The 17,817-nt window shown below is 51.8% G+C and overlaps 3 protein-coding genes across 3 annotated transcripts; all 3 read left to right on the top strand.

Annotated features, from left to right (window-relative positions):
* Positions 1-1,859: 1,859 nt before the first annotated feature.
* NCU07005 (glycosyl hydrolase) lies at positions 1,860-4,114 on the top strand. The gene has a single exon (XM_956668.2). The coding sequence runs from the start codon at positions 2,370-2,372 to the stop codon at positions 3,630-3,632; it is 1,263 nt and encodes a 420-aa protein (XP_961761.1). The 5' UTR covers positions 1,860-2,369; the 3' UTR covers positions 3,633-4,114.
* Positions 4,115-4,392: 278 nt separating this feature from the next.
* NCU07004 (hypothetical protein) lies at positions 4,393-9,477 on the top strand. Its single transcript, XM_956667.2, has 3 exons — positions 4,393-4,640; positions 4,695-7,555; positions 7,613-9,477. The coding sequence occupies exons 1-3, from the start codon at positions 4,470-4,472 to the stop codon at positions 8,358-8,360; spliced, it is 3,780 nt and encodes a 1,259-aa protein (XP_961760.2). The 5' UTR covers positions 4,393-4,469; the 3' UTR covers positions 8,361-9,477.
* A 4,869-nt stretch (positions 9,478-14,346) lies between these two features.
* NCU07003 (hypothetical protein) lies at positions 14,347-17,300 on the top strand. The gene has a single exon (XM_957550.2). The coding sequence runs from the start codon at positions 15,416-15,418 to the stop codon at positions 16,874-16,876; it is 1,461 nt and encodes a 486-aa protein (XP_962643.1). The 5' UTR covers positions 14,347-15,415; the 3' UTR covers positions 16,877-17,300.
* The last annotated feature ends 517 nt before the right edge of the window (positions 17,301-17,817 follow it).

Here is a 17,817-nt window from a genome sequence, read left to right as displayed (position 1 = left end):
CCTTGGTGGGAACGGGCGTGAGATGACGATCTGGATGAAAAGACCACCGAACAAGCAGCATGGAAAGCCAACGGTTATTGGACTCGCAATTCGAACTTGGTCGGACCATCCCAGAATGCCAAAGGGAGAACTCAGGGTCAATATTTCCAGCTCTGTTGATAGAGGTACAGATCAACAGAACGATTATCAGGAAAGGGATCATGACTGCATATCAGTATATGTGAACGGAGTGGATACTTGATCTCCTGTGCATCATAGGGGTTTGTCCCGGAAGTCCGGTTGGGTTCAGGAACCACTGTGAACAGGCTGAATAAGAACGACAAGAATCAAAATGATGGTGGTGATGTTGAATGTATCAAGTTGAGAAGAGTATAGGTCACACTGTGCAAAGTTTGGAGGTCTAAGAGTTGGGGTAAAGGGGCTCAGGTGCAGGCCATGGCACCATTGAATGGTGATGATGGCCATGGGCCCATGGCTAGCTTATTTTTCACGTGACACCAACAACAACAACAACCAACCAACCAACCACTCATCGGAGTTAAAAACCGAAAGACCAAGTTCGCTATACACCGACCAATGCCCCGTACCTGAACCCCAATGTCGTCATCACCCTGAAAATCAAGCCACTGCCGTCTTTCTCAATTAACCACAATTCGGCAATGAGATGTCGTGGAAAACGGTGTTGTGGTCTGGGGATCGGGACTCGTCCTGTGCCCTGTACGGATGACCTTTTTTGGAGCCCCCGAAGCGAGCGAGGTACACTGCATCTGAGGGCAGACGAAACCCCTTTAGGAATTCAGGCCTTATGACCGCCAAAAACAGCCATACGACGATGAGGAAGAAGGGATGCCCAGACATGATGATCGCCGCATCACGACAGCATCGCTCTGTATCACTTTCCGTATGTACTCTGCTCGGGGGTTTTGTCATGTGTAAAGAAGCAATGAGACACTCTCCATTTATACGTCCATGCTGGAGCCGACACTCATCATCTAGGGCCAATCACCGGTTCCCGGGTTGTCCGAACACCCGCCGAGCAGACTACGCTTTCGTGATTGTGTGATTTCGCTGGGATTGCTTCAGCGGCTATCATCGCTTTGCCGGAGGATGGATTTGACGCCGTAGGTTACCTAGTCTAGTGCGCCGTATGAACAGGCTCCATCACTCAATATTCGTGACCGTATGAACAGCACCGCATGATCCTATGTTGCGAGGAGCCCTGAACTTGGGACGTCCGATGATACTTTTCAAAAAAATCGAGAACATGCACAATGACATTGTAGTGGGACAGTAGGTATTCCAAGAATACCCCCGTGAGACACAGCAGACAGGGCGCTCTCGTGGCGAGCTTGTTGTTTCACTCTGCGTTCTGACCAGAAAAGAGAGCATTGGATATGAACCGGGCTGCCGAATCGGGACGCTTCACGTTGGACCAAAGACGCCGCTTTCGCACCTCGACAACAAGTGAAGAAGAGGTAGAGAGAGGGAAGCGACCCAAAGAGACGGAGCTTAGAGCTCTGTATTCGCCCTAAATAAGCGATTAGGCCCCTTTCTGGGCGCTGCAACGCCAATTTAGAGGGCGTTGTATTCGGCATCATTCAGGCCTTATAGGCGTAGCAGAGCCGCCCCGACTGCAACGGTGTAATAAGCGCGAGCCGAAGAAGCTAGGGGTAGCTCAAATTTCTTCACTTCCTTTGTCGCTTAATCCAGGTGCCAACCCTATTTGGGATTTGGGTCATTCAGGCATGAAGCCAATCTTGTTATGAAACACTTGGCAGTCTATGACCGTGGACTCTTGACCTCAAGTGTTAATGGTAGCCTTAACCCCTGACCACCCAACGAGCTGCTGCGCGCGCAGCTACGTCATTGATAATATGAATCTTTGGATGCTTTGCGCCTCCTGACAGGCATAGCATCGCCGAGTATTGCAATTGTGAGCCCTTGACTTTTTGTGGGCTGCTGCTCTGCCATCGTTGGACTGACTGCCCAGCTTTGTCCATGACCATGGATCAGGCGGAGGGTGGCAGTGATTCGCTTCTGCCCTAGCGCGGCTGGCATATTACATAGGATGACGGGCTCGGTCTCGAATTCTTAGTCGAGGTCGGACAGCCTTGTAAGGCCCCTGGCGTTAAAGAAAGCAACACATGGGGGGAACGGCACACGGCACACGACATGGTTGGAATCCACGCGCATTTTACTGATGTCCAATGCATCACTCGCCAGTCCCGACATATATGGCTCCAGTGGTGACCATGTCGGGTATATAGGCCATCGACTGCTCCCCGGTCCCCCATACCGAACTCGTCCTCTAGGACACTTGCTTCTCGTCGATCACCTCTGTCCGTCCATTCTCTCTTTTTCTGATCAAAATGGTAGCCATTCAGTGGGGTCCTCTCGCGGCCCGGACTCTCTTTTTCGCATCCACCCATCCTCATCGACATGCGGTGAACGACAACAGCACCTATCCCCAAGTGGACAACAGCACTTATGCCCAAAAGGCGCAAGATGCTGCCATGGCGCTCCAAGAGTGGTATGACCTACCGTCGGGTCTCTGGAACACAACTGGCTGGTGGAACGGCGCCAACTGCCTCACGGTTATGGGCGACTTGGCTTTGGCAGACCCCGCCATCGACGAAGCCATCAAAATAAAGGAAATCTTCCAAACCACCTTCTACAATGCGCAGAGGACAAGCGCGACGGCGGACAAGCTGCTCGGGGCGAACGGAAAGTTTATCGCGATGTACAAGTACGAAACGATAGAGGAAGAATACGAAACGATAGGGGACGAACTAGCAGGAAAACGAAGATCGCAGGGCTTTCCTAAATTCCTCAACAACTTTTTCGACGACGAGGGTTGGTGGGGACTGGCTCTGGTCCGGGGATGGGACGCAACAGGCGATCTCTTTATGCTCACGGCTGCGCAAACCATTTATGATGATATGGTGGTAAATGGCCTCGACCCGACATGCGGAGGAGGCATATGGTGGAGCAAGGACAGGAAATACAAGAACGCCATTGCAAACGAACTATACATCGCCCTAGGCGCCAGTCTCGCCAACCGGGAGTCGCCGAGGAAAGACTGGTACATAAGCCAGACGGTTGAGGCGTGGAACTGGTTCAAGCAGAGCGGCTTGATCAACGACAAGGGCCTCATCAACGACGGGCTGAAGAGGACGGACCAGGGCTGCGTCAACAACAAAATGCCGACGTGGTCGTACAACCAGGGCGTCATCTTGGGCGGCCTGGTGGAGTTGTCCAAGGCGACGGGCGACCAGTCTTATCTGGCCGAAGCCGTCACCATCGCGAATGCAGCACTCAAGGCGCTTCAGGACGAAAACGGCATCATCCGCGAAATCGACCGGTGCGAACCCCACTGTGGCGATGACGGGAGTCAGTTCAAGGGCGTCTTTGTGCGCAATCTGGCCTACCTCCACAACGTAGCGCCGCACGACAACTTCCGGGACGCCATCCTCAAGAACGCCGACTCGATCTGGGCCCACAACCGCAACTCCAAGAACCAGATGGGCATCAGCTGGGCAGGGCCACCCGAGGCAGGCAAGGGGCCGACGGCAGCAACACACAGCTCGGCCATGGATGTGCTGGTGGGCGCGTTGACGGCGATCAAAAAGTAGTGATCCTCTTATTGTTTGTTTTTGTATTTTCGTATGGGCGCGGTTTCTACGAAGGCGTTTGGGGTTCGATGGCTGTACGATATGAGCGTGGTGTAATGTAATACCAAGGGGAATGGAATACGGGCGGCTTCCTTGTGGTAATCAGTAGTTCTAATGGTGTTTGGTCTGTTTGGTACCTTGGAATATGGGTCGAACATGAGGGTAGATTGGACCATCCCATGGTGTACTTGAATAAAGACCAAACAGTATCGACACTATCGCGGCCGATTCATGCTGTGACCAATGTGACCTGCGTCTGAATGCTCGGCTGTGGTGAGAAGGTCGTGAGCTGTTTGTTGTTGTTGTTCATCAGTTGTGATCCGCTGCGATTGACGAACACAGCAAGAACAACTGCCAAGTGCCGTGAAGCGTACTGCTGCCTAAGGTACCTGGTAGCGAGAAAACCTTGGTCGGCCTCCAATCGTTCATCTGAGCAGTTGAGGCAGGTGCAGAGATTTCGATGATTGACATGAACGAAGCGCGTGTCCACGATGCTGCCTTCTTGATTTGATTGTAGTCGCTGGCCGCTCCTTCTCTCGATGTTGTCCCGTCGAGAGTGAGCAGTGGAATGTTGCAGTGATTGTAGAAGCGGGGTACATCGGCACTCAGAAAGGCTAACCACGGGCAGCGCCAATGAGCTGTCTTTCTTGGCAGTCTCCCCTCCCAGTCTCACGGCAGGCACCGCACTTCAAAGTGAAGCCGGCATCAACCAACCATCTTACTTGAAACCATCACCGACTGTCCTTCACTCAATCCTACAAACTTCGAGGGTCGGGTATAGTAGACTGTGTCATCATCATGGACGCGCCAGAAGACGACTTGGACATCAAGCTACAAAAAATATCCAATGACCTCATCGCCGATTTCGACACCTCCCTAGTCCCCTTCCTCAGGAAGCAGAATGGCTCCGGTGGCACTGTAGTCAGATCCCGAGTGCGTTCTCGTGAGCTAGAGCGCATCATTTCCGGAGTCAGTGTCTTCACAGTCGTATACGATGGCAGCTAGGACTAATGAGACCCACAGCTCCTTGATCCTTTCCAAGAACTCCCACAGCTTCTGGATCCCTGGCTGCCGAAATGGCTTCCCATCCTTGCCGAGAACTTCCTCGAGTATCAGCAATCTCGCTACCGGAACAAACTGCTTTCAACCCGATCGGATCTGTTGACTCCGTTGCCGAGGGCCATTTGCAAGATCTTGTACACTTTCTGCAAGATTCGTGGTGAAAAGGTCATTGTCCGCTTTCTCAACAACGAGACAAAGTACCTCGAGCTTGTACTCTCCGCCCTTGAGGAGTCAGAAAGACACCAAGACGCACAGCCCTCCTCGACTGATGCCAGCACCGCCGCCGCTGGTAGCGGTCCGCAGTGGACTTGGGAGGAGAGGTATATTGTTCTGTTGTGGCTTTCGCACCTTATGCTTGCCCCCTTTGATTTGGCCACCATCTCATCAACCGATATCGAGCAGGATGATCTCGTGCCTATTCCCGGTTTTCAGTGGCCTCGAGGTCTTCCCGGTATAACTACTCGCATTCTGCCTCTGGCCATCAAGTATCTTGCCTCCCCGGGCAAGGAGCGCGATGCCGCAAAAGCACTCTTGGTCCGTGTTTCCATGCGCAGAGATATGCAACAATTTGGCGTAATGGATGCCTTGGTAGCCTGGGCTCTCTCCGCTCTTCGCCCTCAAGAGGGACTTGAGAGAACACCTTACCACTACATCGGCGTTCTCTCCTTCCTGTCCGGCGTTCTTATCTCGTCAATCGATACCTCCGACATGGACAAATATCTGCTGACTTTGTTTCAAGAGGTCCATGGGGCTGCCACTGATCAAAATGCTGCCGGTTCAGTCATGTCATCGGCACTGGCTCGCAAGACAATGATCAAAGTGATTCGGTCACTCGCGGTTTCCATCTTGCGCATGTCCAGGCAAGATATGTCGAGCATGGAGATTATTGAAACCACCATTGGTTTCTTGCTCGAAAATCTTGCAGACAATGATACGCCAGTCCGGTTCGCTGCTAGCAAAGCTCTTAGTGTCATCACCTTGAAGCTTGATCCTGACATGGCCTCAGAAGTTGTCGAGGCCGTGATTGACTCGTTGAACAAAAATGTTCTATGGGTCAAGGACCCCAAGGATACAAACGCACCGCCAGTCATGGACATTGGCGCCGTTGATCCTCTCGAGTGGCATGGGCTGATGCTCACTCTATCCCACCTTCTATACAGACGTTCACCCCCGGCAGAAAATCTCAATGGCATCATCAATGCCCTTTTGACTGGGCTTTCGTTCGAAAGGCGAGGAACTTCTGGCGGATCTATCGGCACCAATGTTCGAGATGCGGCGTGCTTCGGCATATGGGCACTCGCACGTAGGTATAGTACAAAGGAACTGCTTGCAGTCCCCACCAGCTCTACGATATCAGCCAGATTCTACAACCAACAGGCCTCTATGCTCCAAATTCTGGCTACGGAACTCGTGGTGGCTGCATGCCTGGATCCATCAGGAAACATCAGACGTGGTTCTTCTGCCGCCTTGCAGGAACTGATTGGCCGTCATCCTGATACGGTTGAGAAGGGAATTTGGGTGGTTCAAACAGTTGACTACCACGCTGTAGCTCGGAGATCCAGAGCTCTCCAGGAGGTCGCCCTGAATGTCACCAAATTATCGAGTCAGTATGGTGAGGCCATTTTGCACGCTCTCCTCGGCTGGAGGGGCATCGGCGATTTCGACGTCATGGCAAGAAGAGCAGCAGGAGCGTCCTTTGGTACCATTGCTTCAGAGCTTGCCGTGGGCGTCCCTGATCCGGCTGCAAGGCTCACGCACTTCATGACCATGGTCCTTGACCGGATCAAGTCACTGCAAGTACGGCAAGTGGAGGAAAGACACGGGCTACTTATGAGCTTTGCGTCCTTGCTCGACACATTCCCGAATACTGCAAGCGCGTCTCAAGACGCAGGAAGCACCACTTCCCACGACTCTATCCCGAACTTCATTTCCAATTCTCTTGCGGGGTTAACAGAAATCTTGACAGATGCCAACATCACAACATACCGTAAACCGGAATTGATCGCCGAGGGAGCGAGTTCTTTGATCATATCCTCCTTCCCGGTCTTGCAGTCATCTGTACTGACTAGTAATGGTGCTACGCTAAGGTCGCCCGAAAAGATATTGCTGCCTGGACGAGCCCTCTTTGCAAAAAGTGGCACTGAGATTTCCAGCCTGATTGCGAAGATGACACCTAGACCTGAACAGGTCAGAAGTATTGCAGGACTTGCCAAAGCTAACCTGGAAAAATGGCTTGTCCGTCCCGAGCAGGAAATCATATATGTAGCTTCTGAAGCTGCGCTAGTCCTGCTCATATTCTGTGAAGATACTGACCGTGAGAGCGTCGTACGCGAATGGGCTGATGCTGTTCGTTATCGTCCATCTGGCCGAGCAACTACCGCCTCGGGATATTTCGCTGCGCTCGCCATGTCCTACTCCGTACTTGCGACTCTGAAGGTCGCTGAGCAGGACAGAAGCTTGATGTGCAGCGCCTTTGTCGAGCGTTGGAAGAGTGATAATGACATTGAAACCCGAGTTTCTATACTTTCTAGTCTAACTCAGAGTGATATATTGCGAGAAAATGTTGACACATTTCTCGAGCTGATCGCCGCTGGCTTGGATGACTACACCACCAACGCACGGGGTGACGTCGGGTCTCTAGTCCGCTTGCAGGCTATCAAAGCAACAAAGTTCCTCTGGGAGAGACTCGATCGACTTCCCACAAACGAGGCTGTCCGGGTTGTTTCAGCGTTGTTCTTGCGCATTCTGCGTCTTGCAGCCGAGAAGTTGGACAAAGTAAGAGCTGAAGCGCAGACTGCTCTAGCTCTAGCTCTTAAAGCGAAGTGAGTCCAGTCCGATTGCCTGACGTTGTTGTCAACAAAGATGCTGACAGGTTCCAGTTGCTCTGCTAGGGTTCGCGAATCAACTTTCTCTTCCAGAGCCTACTTCGGCTTCTTGCTTAATCTGTTATTCGAAGACACCTTACAGCCCAGTATATCAGACACTCTTAAAGCTGACCCAGATGTTTGGATGGAGGAGCTCCTGGCCGGACTTGTCTCATCCGCCGACACCGGAAACGAAGAGCTTGTCATTGCAACTAGAGCTGCCCTATGCGACTTTTGCCAACAGTCGAAGGAGAAGACAGACGCTGTGTGCACTGCACTCCTTCGCAATCTTAAGAGCAGGCAAGGCCAGGACCGCGTGCTAGTCCCGACATTGGAGATCACTGCTTTCCTGCTCCATGTGGGCATCTTTCAAACATGTGACCAGATCAATTATAAGAGTCTATGCCTACAGGCCCAGAAAGCTTGCTATAAGACAGGTAACGTTCGCAAGATCGAGGCCTGCATCAGGGTTTACGGCGCCGTCGCTGCGCTCGGTCGGTCCCACGGCTCTGAACAGGCATCTGTGGACGGTAGAGATGAACAGCGGAAACAAGAGGGCATCACGGACGCTCGTAAGAGACTCGGTGCCCTCATGATGCATCCATGGCCACGTATCAGGAGCTTTGTGGTCGATGAGCTCTGGGGACTAACCTCGATCAGCCTCAATGACCCAGCAGCACAGAAGTTGAAGGGCGTTGATTGGGGTCAGGCTGAAAAGGGGTCTGTAAAATCGCTGATTGAAGCTCTCGAGTTGGGCAGCTAGACCGCCTCTTTCGCTCATGTAGGCAGCAAGCATGGAACATCCGGAGGAGAAAAGTCCGCGCCACTGATGAGTCGAGCTTTTTGTGATTCCAACCAACCACGGTCGAGAAACCGCTCCCGCCGCTCCATCCAGATGCGTCCATTGACATTTGTCTAGCAACAGCGATAGCAGCAGCGCCGGTGATGGGCTGTCGTTGGAGCACAGGCCTGTACCATAATTCATTGCACGGGCATACTGGGTGCGCTGCGTGTGTTGGGAATACTGCCCTGGCGAGATGCGACCATGTCCAAGGCACAAAACACGCCGTCAGTCTTGTCGCTGCTTGGGCCTGCTTACAACTGTCGATTCAGCAATTATTTTTCAGAGAAAGGGGATAACAAATCTTTCAAGAGAAATTCACGTAAGCGAACAACAATCGCCACGTGTACAGGCAGCACGTTGTTGATCATCTGAAAGTTAGGATGAAATGAGAGTGAAGTGAAGGACAACGGCTCACCCGGAGATCAAGGCTACTTTACCCGAAAACGCCACAAGTTCACCTGCCTATCGTGACATTTCAAAAGTGTTTTGCGTGGAGAACCAAACTGTATGCTGTCCAACTTCCTTTGCATACCATTCCCACGAAGCCCCTCTTACACCCCGGGTTCCGTGAGCAAGAGCAAGTCTCGATGTCGGTCGGCTTGCGACCTGCCAATTAATAGCTGCCCTATGCTGTGCGCGCCCGTACTCGCATATGTATTATGTAGTCTGGCGAAGTCATCTGCTCTTTCCGACTCTGCCAGGGCGGGAACAGGTGGGAGAAGCATTGGGGATTCAAGTACGTTGCCTTACAGCTACCGAAACATCATCTTGTCGGGGGTCGGTTCGCTACCTCAAGACCGAAATCGCAAACCGTTGCCCGTCGTTGGGCATCGCTGGCCTGGGCCGTAACAAGGCAAAAAGCCAGCCACTCCGTCCGTAACCTTTGACAAGAGAGCACACGCCATTGCTTTGGGGCTTTCACACTGTACAGTAACATACCTCCAAGCAAGACTCCTCGCAGGGCTGTTATGCGCCAGATATGATGGCTACTGTACTTCCTGGTCTGCTCGGGAGACATTCCAACCAAGAGGTTGTTCCGATCCGAGTCCCCCAGCAGTCTCCGTGAACCTTGCCGAACGCCCGGTCAACCCTGAGACCCTTCAGTTTCGATATTTATCTTGACTGTCTGGCTTTCAGTTTCAACGCAGTATGGATGATTGACATCCGAATGAATATCAATACTGCCCATCTTTCGACGAGACTGCGCGTAGTCCTTGCAGGTTGACGCTGAGTTGACAATCTGGCGCAGGCGGTGTACTCGCATCTATGAAAGAAGCGAAGTGGAAGAAGAACCTCGCATCGTAAAAGACAAGCTCGACAAAAGTTACATGCCTACACATCAGTCCTGGTAAGTTCGTTAGCTCGGTACCTACAGACGGGGGGTTTAAGCAGGGGAGACGGGGGACGTAGCAGCTCGCTGTACGTCCCTATTATTGCCCTGTGAGAATGTGTGGGGCGAGTAAGAGACTAACAAACTTTCCAGGACTGATGTGTACACTGTCGAGCGGATAGCTACAACCGAGAGCTGCACATGCAATGCGACCTGACACGGCAACACTAGTGAGGATAGTATTGGCGATTCGCACGTCAAGGTACATGGGACACTGTGTATCTGCTGTCAGGGCGCATATAACAAATAACATGAGTGGCTGACGACGAGGACCAATCGCAGTAATGGCTCTTTTGGGACATGAACGGTCAACTGAAGAGAAACTAGAGAGATCTGTCTTCGTTACACGTGAGCCTTGAAGACAAGAAAGAATGAATTGCCTCCATCAACGGGCGCAGAGAAACGTTCATTTTCAAAAACCGCCTACCGCTTCCACCCGTCTCCATCCCCGATTTTATGGCTTTTTGTGTTGCAGTCGTCATGTTCGTCCGCTGTAACTTGCAAAGCTACCCTACCAGATACGTCTTTGGCTGTTTGCACATGCTGAACGTTGTGTGTTACGACAACCCCAGATTAACACAGACGGGACAACGTTACGACGGTTATACACATGATGGGCATCCATCATTTGTCCATTTACGAACCAACCATTCACAAATGGAAACAGTAGAAAAAAGGTGAAAAAGGGGCCATCAATCATGTTGTTTGCATGGCCTGTTTGTTATGTACCACCTGAGTGGCGGTGGTTGAAAAGAGCATATTCACGTTTATATCAGACACTTCCCACTGAGACAATCATACACTACATCAGGTAAATTCTTCTTTGGACCGAAGTTTTCCGTCTTCATGCACACTGGACAGTCTGCCAAACTGCCACGCACAAAAAAAAGGTTCGCGCCGACTGGTAGAAGGTATGGAGACCGCTAGTTTCTCTTTCCTTTCCTTTGAAACCTTCTATGAGTGGTCCATCGTGTCCCCAATTGTCCCCATTACTACTGTAACCCTCTTTGCATCCGAGCCCCGTCTTGCGCGAGATGCCTTGCGGACAGGAAGGGCCGGTGTTTATTCGTCCGTTCCCCTCTTGAATGCGACGCTTTCTTGTCTGGGGAAGAAATTCTGTTGGTCACGAAGCAAGCAAAATTTCTTTGCTGCTGCTGCAGCTGCGCAAACTTTTTGGCTGCGCGAATGGGATAATTCCAAAAAGTTCCCCCCCCCCCCCCCCCAGCCGCCTGCTTTTCACGACGAAACTGAGAAGCAGCCGAGATGGACGACGGAAAACCATGGGGGTTATTCTGTAACGGGTGAACATGTTGCAAGAACTATTCCTCTCAAGGTTTAAACACGATTTCACACACCACGGGCATGATGCCTGATTGAACTCTGCCCGAGTCCGTCAAGAGGTTTAGAAAAAAAAATCAACGGAAAAAAATGCAATGAAATGACCGAGAAAGGAAGGAAAGAAAAGAGGAGGTCCGCTAAAAAAGACGGATTACGACCGTATCGAGATGAAACGTCCGCCCAGCTAGCCAGCCAGCCCCCCTCCCCACCAGCCCGTTGCCGTGCCGCCGAGCATGCGAGCGGGCCGAAGCCGTTGAGGAGGGAGGGTCAGCGTCAGCATCGTCAGGCCGTCAGCACACACCACACACCACACACCACACAAAAGATCGAAATGGGGTGCAAACGTGGAAAGTGGACAGCGAAGAAGCGTGCGGAAGCCGTCTTGGCTTGCCACTTGTCATGTCACTTTGTCAGGGTCATGGATTCGAAGCATCCATATATAAACTTCACATAGTATGTTATAGGAAAGGAGGGGTTAAAAACAAAAAACAAAAAAAACAGACAAGATCGAAACCCCAACTGCACTGGTAGGAACACAGAAAAGGGAGAAGAAGAAGAAGAAGCCCACTTTACCACGTCGTACATTAGAAAAACACAACTTGACTGAGCAAGAGGAACGGAGACAACCACATGCAAGCGATCAGCGATCCACACATCGATCTAGGGTGGAGAGAAAGAGAGCATTATGTATCGACCTCAACTTGTTCGAGCTTGTTCTTTCTGGGCTGGACTGTGGGGCTAGCTCCCTGTTCGTTGCGAGTTTCTCTTTGCAGAAGCAGCAGCAGGGCGAGAATGACGGGAGCGTTATAAACCCCTCCCGTCCATTCGGAGGAACGCCACACGGTTCAAGGAGGAGAGAGGGGGGAGGATATGACCACCGTACGTATACCGCTTTTTCATGATCGACAAGGTTTTGGGACGGGAATTGGGTGATTTTTTTTTTTTTTTTTTTTTATATTGAATATGCGAGGTTGCTGCGTTTCACATGTCACTTCCATTCATTTGTCTTTGGACGGACTCTCGCAGGAGGAAAAGGCACTCAAGGTCTACCTATACCCACCAAGTATGTAATCGGGTTTAGGGCTCGTCTGCTCTACTTGAAGATTGTCCCTTGCGTAACTCTCTGCCTATGTACATGCATGGAGGAATGATACTTATGCGAGGTATGCATAGGGAAAAGGAGATAACAGTTCATGCAACTACATACATACATACATACATACATACATACATATGTCTGTGCCTGCTGGAGCCGACCAAGAGCAGACAGACTATGTATGGGTGCGCGTCTTCGAGTCGGCGGTCCAGACGCAGGAGACAATTGAATATGTACGACTTGTCGGCGCAGAAAGTGAAGGAAAAGAAAAAGAAAAAGAAATTTTTGATAAAAAACAAATTGAATAAAATTCAAAACAGCGTGTCGGGCGGTTATAGCCAGATGTCATGATGGACAACTCGTCCCGGCACCAACATCAAAGCCATAAGCAAAAGTGTTTTATATATATACCATAGTATATATACATACGTTATTGGGACCGGTTGATGCGACTTATCGTCTGTTTGGTCCGAACCAGTCTCCCCATCATTTCATCCCATCTTTTTTTTCTCGAACTCCCCTTTCCCCAGGGGGTGACTTTCGTCCCAGGCTACATACCTAACTGGTCCCCATTTTTTCGCGCCGCTTCTGCTCTCACAGCACCTGTCAATCATTTGCCAGCCAATGTTTTCTGCGTTGGAGATAATATGCAGATTGCAGACAGACAGCTCACACATTGCAAATGGACAGACTCCATATCACTCAAAGCATTTTCTGACTGACAGGGCTGGGTCTCGACTGGGTTAATATCCGTGAGTCTACACTACACTACACTGCACTACTGTACCCTTACCCGCAAAGCCTCGTCTTCCCGTCGCTAGCCCGGCCCCCCTCTCCTCATAGTGTACGCGGTAGAGGAGGATCAACACTGGTTGCGGTTTTTGGTGTGCTCTTCACTTTCAAGGTACAGTAACTGGCTGGACTCGAGTGTCGGCGACACATCCGAAGGCTGGTTGGTTGGTTGGTCGGTCGGTCGGTCGGTCGGGCGATTATCTCATCCATTTACTGTACCACACTTCCACTTCGACTACGACCACCGCACAGAGCCTCCCGCGTTTCGGCGACCTCGCTTGTACAAGTGCTTGGATGGGGACGGCTAGGTATGTATTTGGCATTTCCGTGTCCCGTGCAATGTTGTACTCTTTTCATACAGTGAAAGGTATCATGAAAATCGATGGATAGATATCACTGCACTAAGCAGTGGGGATGCCTGGGCATTTCCATGTTGTTGACACTTTGTGGTATGTACCTGCTTTTGTGCCTGCCTCTTTTTCACTAGCGTGGAAACAAATAGAGGTAGGTACCAATTCGACAGAAAATCGAGACCGTGGTGGAAACCTAACGGTGTTATAACACGTTGAGTATTATACATATTACATACGGGCCCAGAGCATATAACAAACATCTGGATATAGGTGTAGGTAGGTATGTCGACCAATTTCCCAAAGAGAGCTGAGGCTCCAAAGACGGACGACCTACCTAGATACGGAGCTCAACGTTGAACCGTTGACTTTGACAAGGACCAGGCAACAACGGCAAAGTCGGAGAGACACGGCAGACGGGATGGAAGGTCGGGAATGGAGAGAGAGAATTACCTTAGTGTACCTTGGCCCCATAACAGGACTACAGTACCTCTACCCTAGAGGATTTTAAGTTGTGCTGCTGCTGCACACTGTCGCTGCACTGTTACTGCCTGCGCTGCTCAGTCAGGCCCGTCTGCTGCAGTCTGGCGCATATCCCCCACCTTCCGCCCGCCCATTGATTTTTCTCGCGCGCGCGCACAATCTCCCACCACGCGGACACCGCCACCTCCGCTGTAATTCCTGTACATACCTCTAGGTAGTGTATGTAGCTAGGTAGGTACATGCGGTCCCCCAGGCAGGCCGGGCCGTTGTGGTTTACACCTACCTACCTAGAGGTACCCAAAGTACCTGTAGAGTGCAGTGCCTGCTGCCGTGCATTGTAGAAGACGGGCGGGAGTGGAGCAGGGGCCGGCCATTCATCCGATCTCTCACTTGTTTTCCGTCCCGTCTCTTCTCCTTTTTTTTTTTTTTTTTCTCTCCTCGTCTCTCTCTCTCTACCTTTTCTTCACTCTGTCTTCTCAACCTTACCTCTACTTCTCAATTCTCTCGTCCCGTCCCGTCCACCTAGACCTCATCTAGTAGACTTGTACACTACATTAGTTCAGTTAGTGTAGTGTCCAAGACTCTAGACTCGACTCGACACCCGGCGCTAGGAGATCGCTCCAGAGGTCCCGTCACACACACACTTTGCGGCAGTGACCCCTATCCCAGTCCGACCGCTGTTAGCTTCTCAGGGTCCCGTCTCCTCTCCTCTCCTCTCCTCCCCTCCCCCGTCAGCCGCTGTGTCAGCAGTCAGTCGTCGAGAACGAAACCCCCCCCCCCCGGGCCGCCGCTCGACTACCATACATTTCTGCAGCTGCTTCCACTTTCGACCTTTTGCCCTCGGCTGTCTCCCATTTGCACACTTGCACTCGCACGCACACATCGACAACGACACTGCTTCTTTCCATCACACGTCATTTTCCAATACAACCCATCCTCCCGTACCATCTTGTCGTTGGCCACGCTTCCTCGTTGACGACGACGACGACATCCGACTCTCAACGAACGATTGACTGCTCCTCGGCTGCAGTGCAACCAAACCGTCCAAACTCTCTCTCCCCCGCCGTAGCGTCCGGCATTCTATCTATATCCATCCGCCCACCCGTCTATCCGTCCATTCATCCAAACCCCCCCCCCCAACGGCTCGTATAGACCGACCGAGACGGCCAACGACATACGAAGCACGTCCCAATCGTCTCCACCCTTGCACGCCGCCTGTTCATCTCGTCTCATCAATAAGCCGCCGCGCACCGACCCTACACTTCAAACCACTTACGTTTCTACTTCTATACCTACCGCCTACCTCGAACAATAAAGATATTGAGAGTGATACGTGGTGTTCCTGGCACCCCTTCAACCAAGCCCACTCAAAGCGAAACACACGGGGTTCCAGAACAAAGTCGCAACCACGGCTTCCCCACGAGAAGGTCCCGCGCCGTCGGCTGCGGAAGGACAAGTGCCCGAAAGTGTCCAAGAGAGAGGTACCCTTGTCAGCCCTGCCTTATCCGAGGAGGAGGACGCCGCCATGGAGGCCCTCAAGAACCTCGAGTACGGTATTCCCGACTGGCTGCATCGTCTAGATGAGCTCAACGACCAAATCGAACAACGCCAGCAGGAGTTGGCCCAACTTACCGAGTCCAAGTCATCATCGCCTGGCGGAGAGCCAGGATCCCCGTCACGCAAGTCTTTGAGGAACAAGGGGTCAACTGAAAGTCTCAGGCCCAAAGATGAGCCGTCCGCCCATCCCAACTACCAGGAGAACAAGACACCGAACAACCGACCAACCAGCCCCCAGACGCCAGGTTCTCCCGGCGCTCTGCAGCGAACAACATCGCAAGTCCGTGCAGCAGGTCAGGCCAAGGCGCGCGCTACCCTTCGCAAGCGCCAACGAACTGACTCGGTCATGAGCGCCGAGAACGCCGACAAGCCACCAAAGTACCGCAGCCGGAGCATGATCATAGTCTACTACGACAGCTATGTACAAAGCTTTTTCGAAGAGCTGGTCAAGTTTGTGAGCGCCAGCAGGAACATGATGCGCAAGGCCAAGATGGCAGCCAAGGTCGCACAGATCAAGAGGTTAGCCGAGCTCAACACGCCGCCCGACGACGATGAAACCGGTGGAGACGCCACGAACGGGGAACTGGTGCCCGACCCCAAGGCAGTGAACAACATGGATGCATCGGCCGCCGCTCCGGCCGCGGGGAGCCTGGATCCAGTTCAAGCAGTGTTAGCTGCTCGTCGCGCGCGCGAGTATAAGCGCATGATGGCCCAAGGTGGCGGAGTACGCGCCAACCCCATGGCCGCCGGTGCCCGCATGAGCGCGACTATGGGCCGTGCCCGTGCCGGCCAATCGTCTCAGGATGCCGGATCGGACGTCTACGATCAGCTCGACAATGGTCTCGAGTTTGTACAATCCATGTGCGAGCACGCTGCCCATCAGTTCCTTCGTGACGGAGACTGCGGTGAGGAGGTCACCAAGATCAAGCAGCGTCTGGCGCAGACCAAGGACTTGGCCGCCAAGGAGATGGAGCGTGCCAAGCGCGAGGATCTTGGTGGAGATGGTTCTGTCGAACTGGGCGCTGGTGGCGCGGCCGGATTGATGTCTAGGGGAGCAACTGCCGGTGCGAGCGCCATGCCCATGGGCATGGGGGCGAGGAGCTATAGACCCCAGAGTATGAGGAGGGTGACGAGCGTGAAGAGCACAAAGAGCTCGGTGAAGGAGGCTGCTAAGGAGGCTACCAAGGAGGGGGCAGTGGTGACAGTGGTGGAAAAGGGAGTCAAGAGGACGGCACCGGCGACGGAGTCGGAGGGAAGCACAGTAAGCGGGAGTGTCAAGGGTGATGCTAAAATCGAGGTAGATGAGGGGTTGGAGGATGTGGATGACAGTGCCGCTAATGATGGGATAATTGCGGCCGACCCATCAGCGGATTCGGAACCCATCGACCTGTCCAAGTTGGTCTACAGGAGTACCCGGTTGATGAGGTAGAGTGAGATGAGTAGTAGTAGCACGAGTAAGGGAGACTGGAACGAAAAAAGGAACAGGTCTATTGGATAGGATTTGGTTTGTTATTGTGTGTTTGGGTAGGTGAGCGAGCGAGCGACTGAACAACTGAGCACCTGAATGGGTAGGTGAACGAAATGGCTAGGAAAGGTTATTTAATGTTTTGGGTTGGGACGAGGTCTCCCGCTGGTCTGCTTTTTCTGGTATAAAAAAACCATCTATCTATGATCTCTGCCTATATATCCTCAAAAGAAATCTCGGCTTTCTTTTCTCTTGCACTTTTTCCAGTTATAATATGTCCTGTCCTGTCATGTCAGGTATGGCGTGGGGGTTCGTCTCTTCTTTTCTGGGGTGCTTATACCACTGACGAATAATGAGTATTATGACACGAAGACACAATTCTCTATCCATGAACCCTGAACCATCGAACTAATCTTCTCTACACGGATATATCAGAGCGTAAAAGAATACTAATACTTAACGCGATACCACAAGGCCACGCCGCGTATTACAACTTCGATCTGCTATGTATGATGTTTGCTTGGGCGATTTCAGATGAAGGTTAGGTTACCTTAACATAGTGAACACTGGTACCGTTGATCATGCAACATCTTTTTTGCAAATTTACCACTGCTTCTAACATTTGATCCGAACCAAGTTCGATTTTCCACCCGTATAAAAGGGAGAAGCAGAGTATGGGGAACAGACTTTGTAGCCCAAAGGGGTTATAACATCACTGCAAGCAAGCAAGTATTTGACTCTCTCAAGAAAAGAAAGCTAGTCTAGCAACAATACTAGGTATACTGCCTGCCTACCCTCCATGTGACAGCAATAAGATACATAGATACACACTAACAAAACTCCACAACTGAACTGAATTCAGTTTGCGTTCTGTGGGGAAAACCAGCAGTAGCAGCAGTAGCAGC

Source organism: Neurospora crassa, linkage group IV (genome assembly GCF_000182925.2).
Source record: "Neurospora crassa OR74A linkage group IV, whole genome shotgun sequence".
NCBI lineage: Eukaryota > Fungi > Ascomycota > Sordariomycetes > Sordariales > Sordariaceae > Neurospora > Neurospora crassa.
Note: the sequence above shows the minus strand (reverse complement) of the source record. Positions and strands in the feature narration are given on the sequence as shown.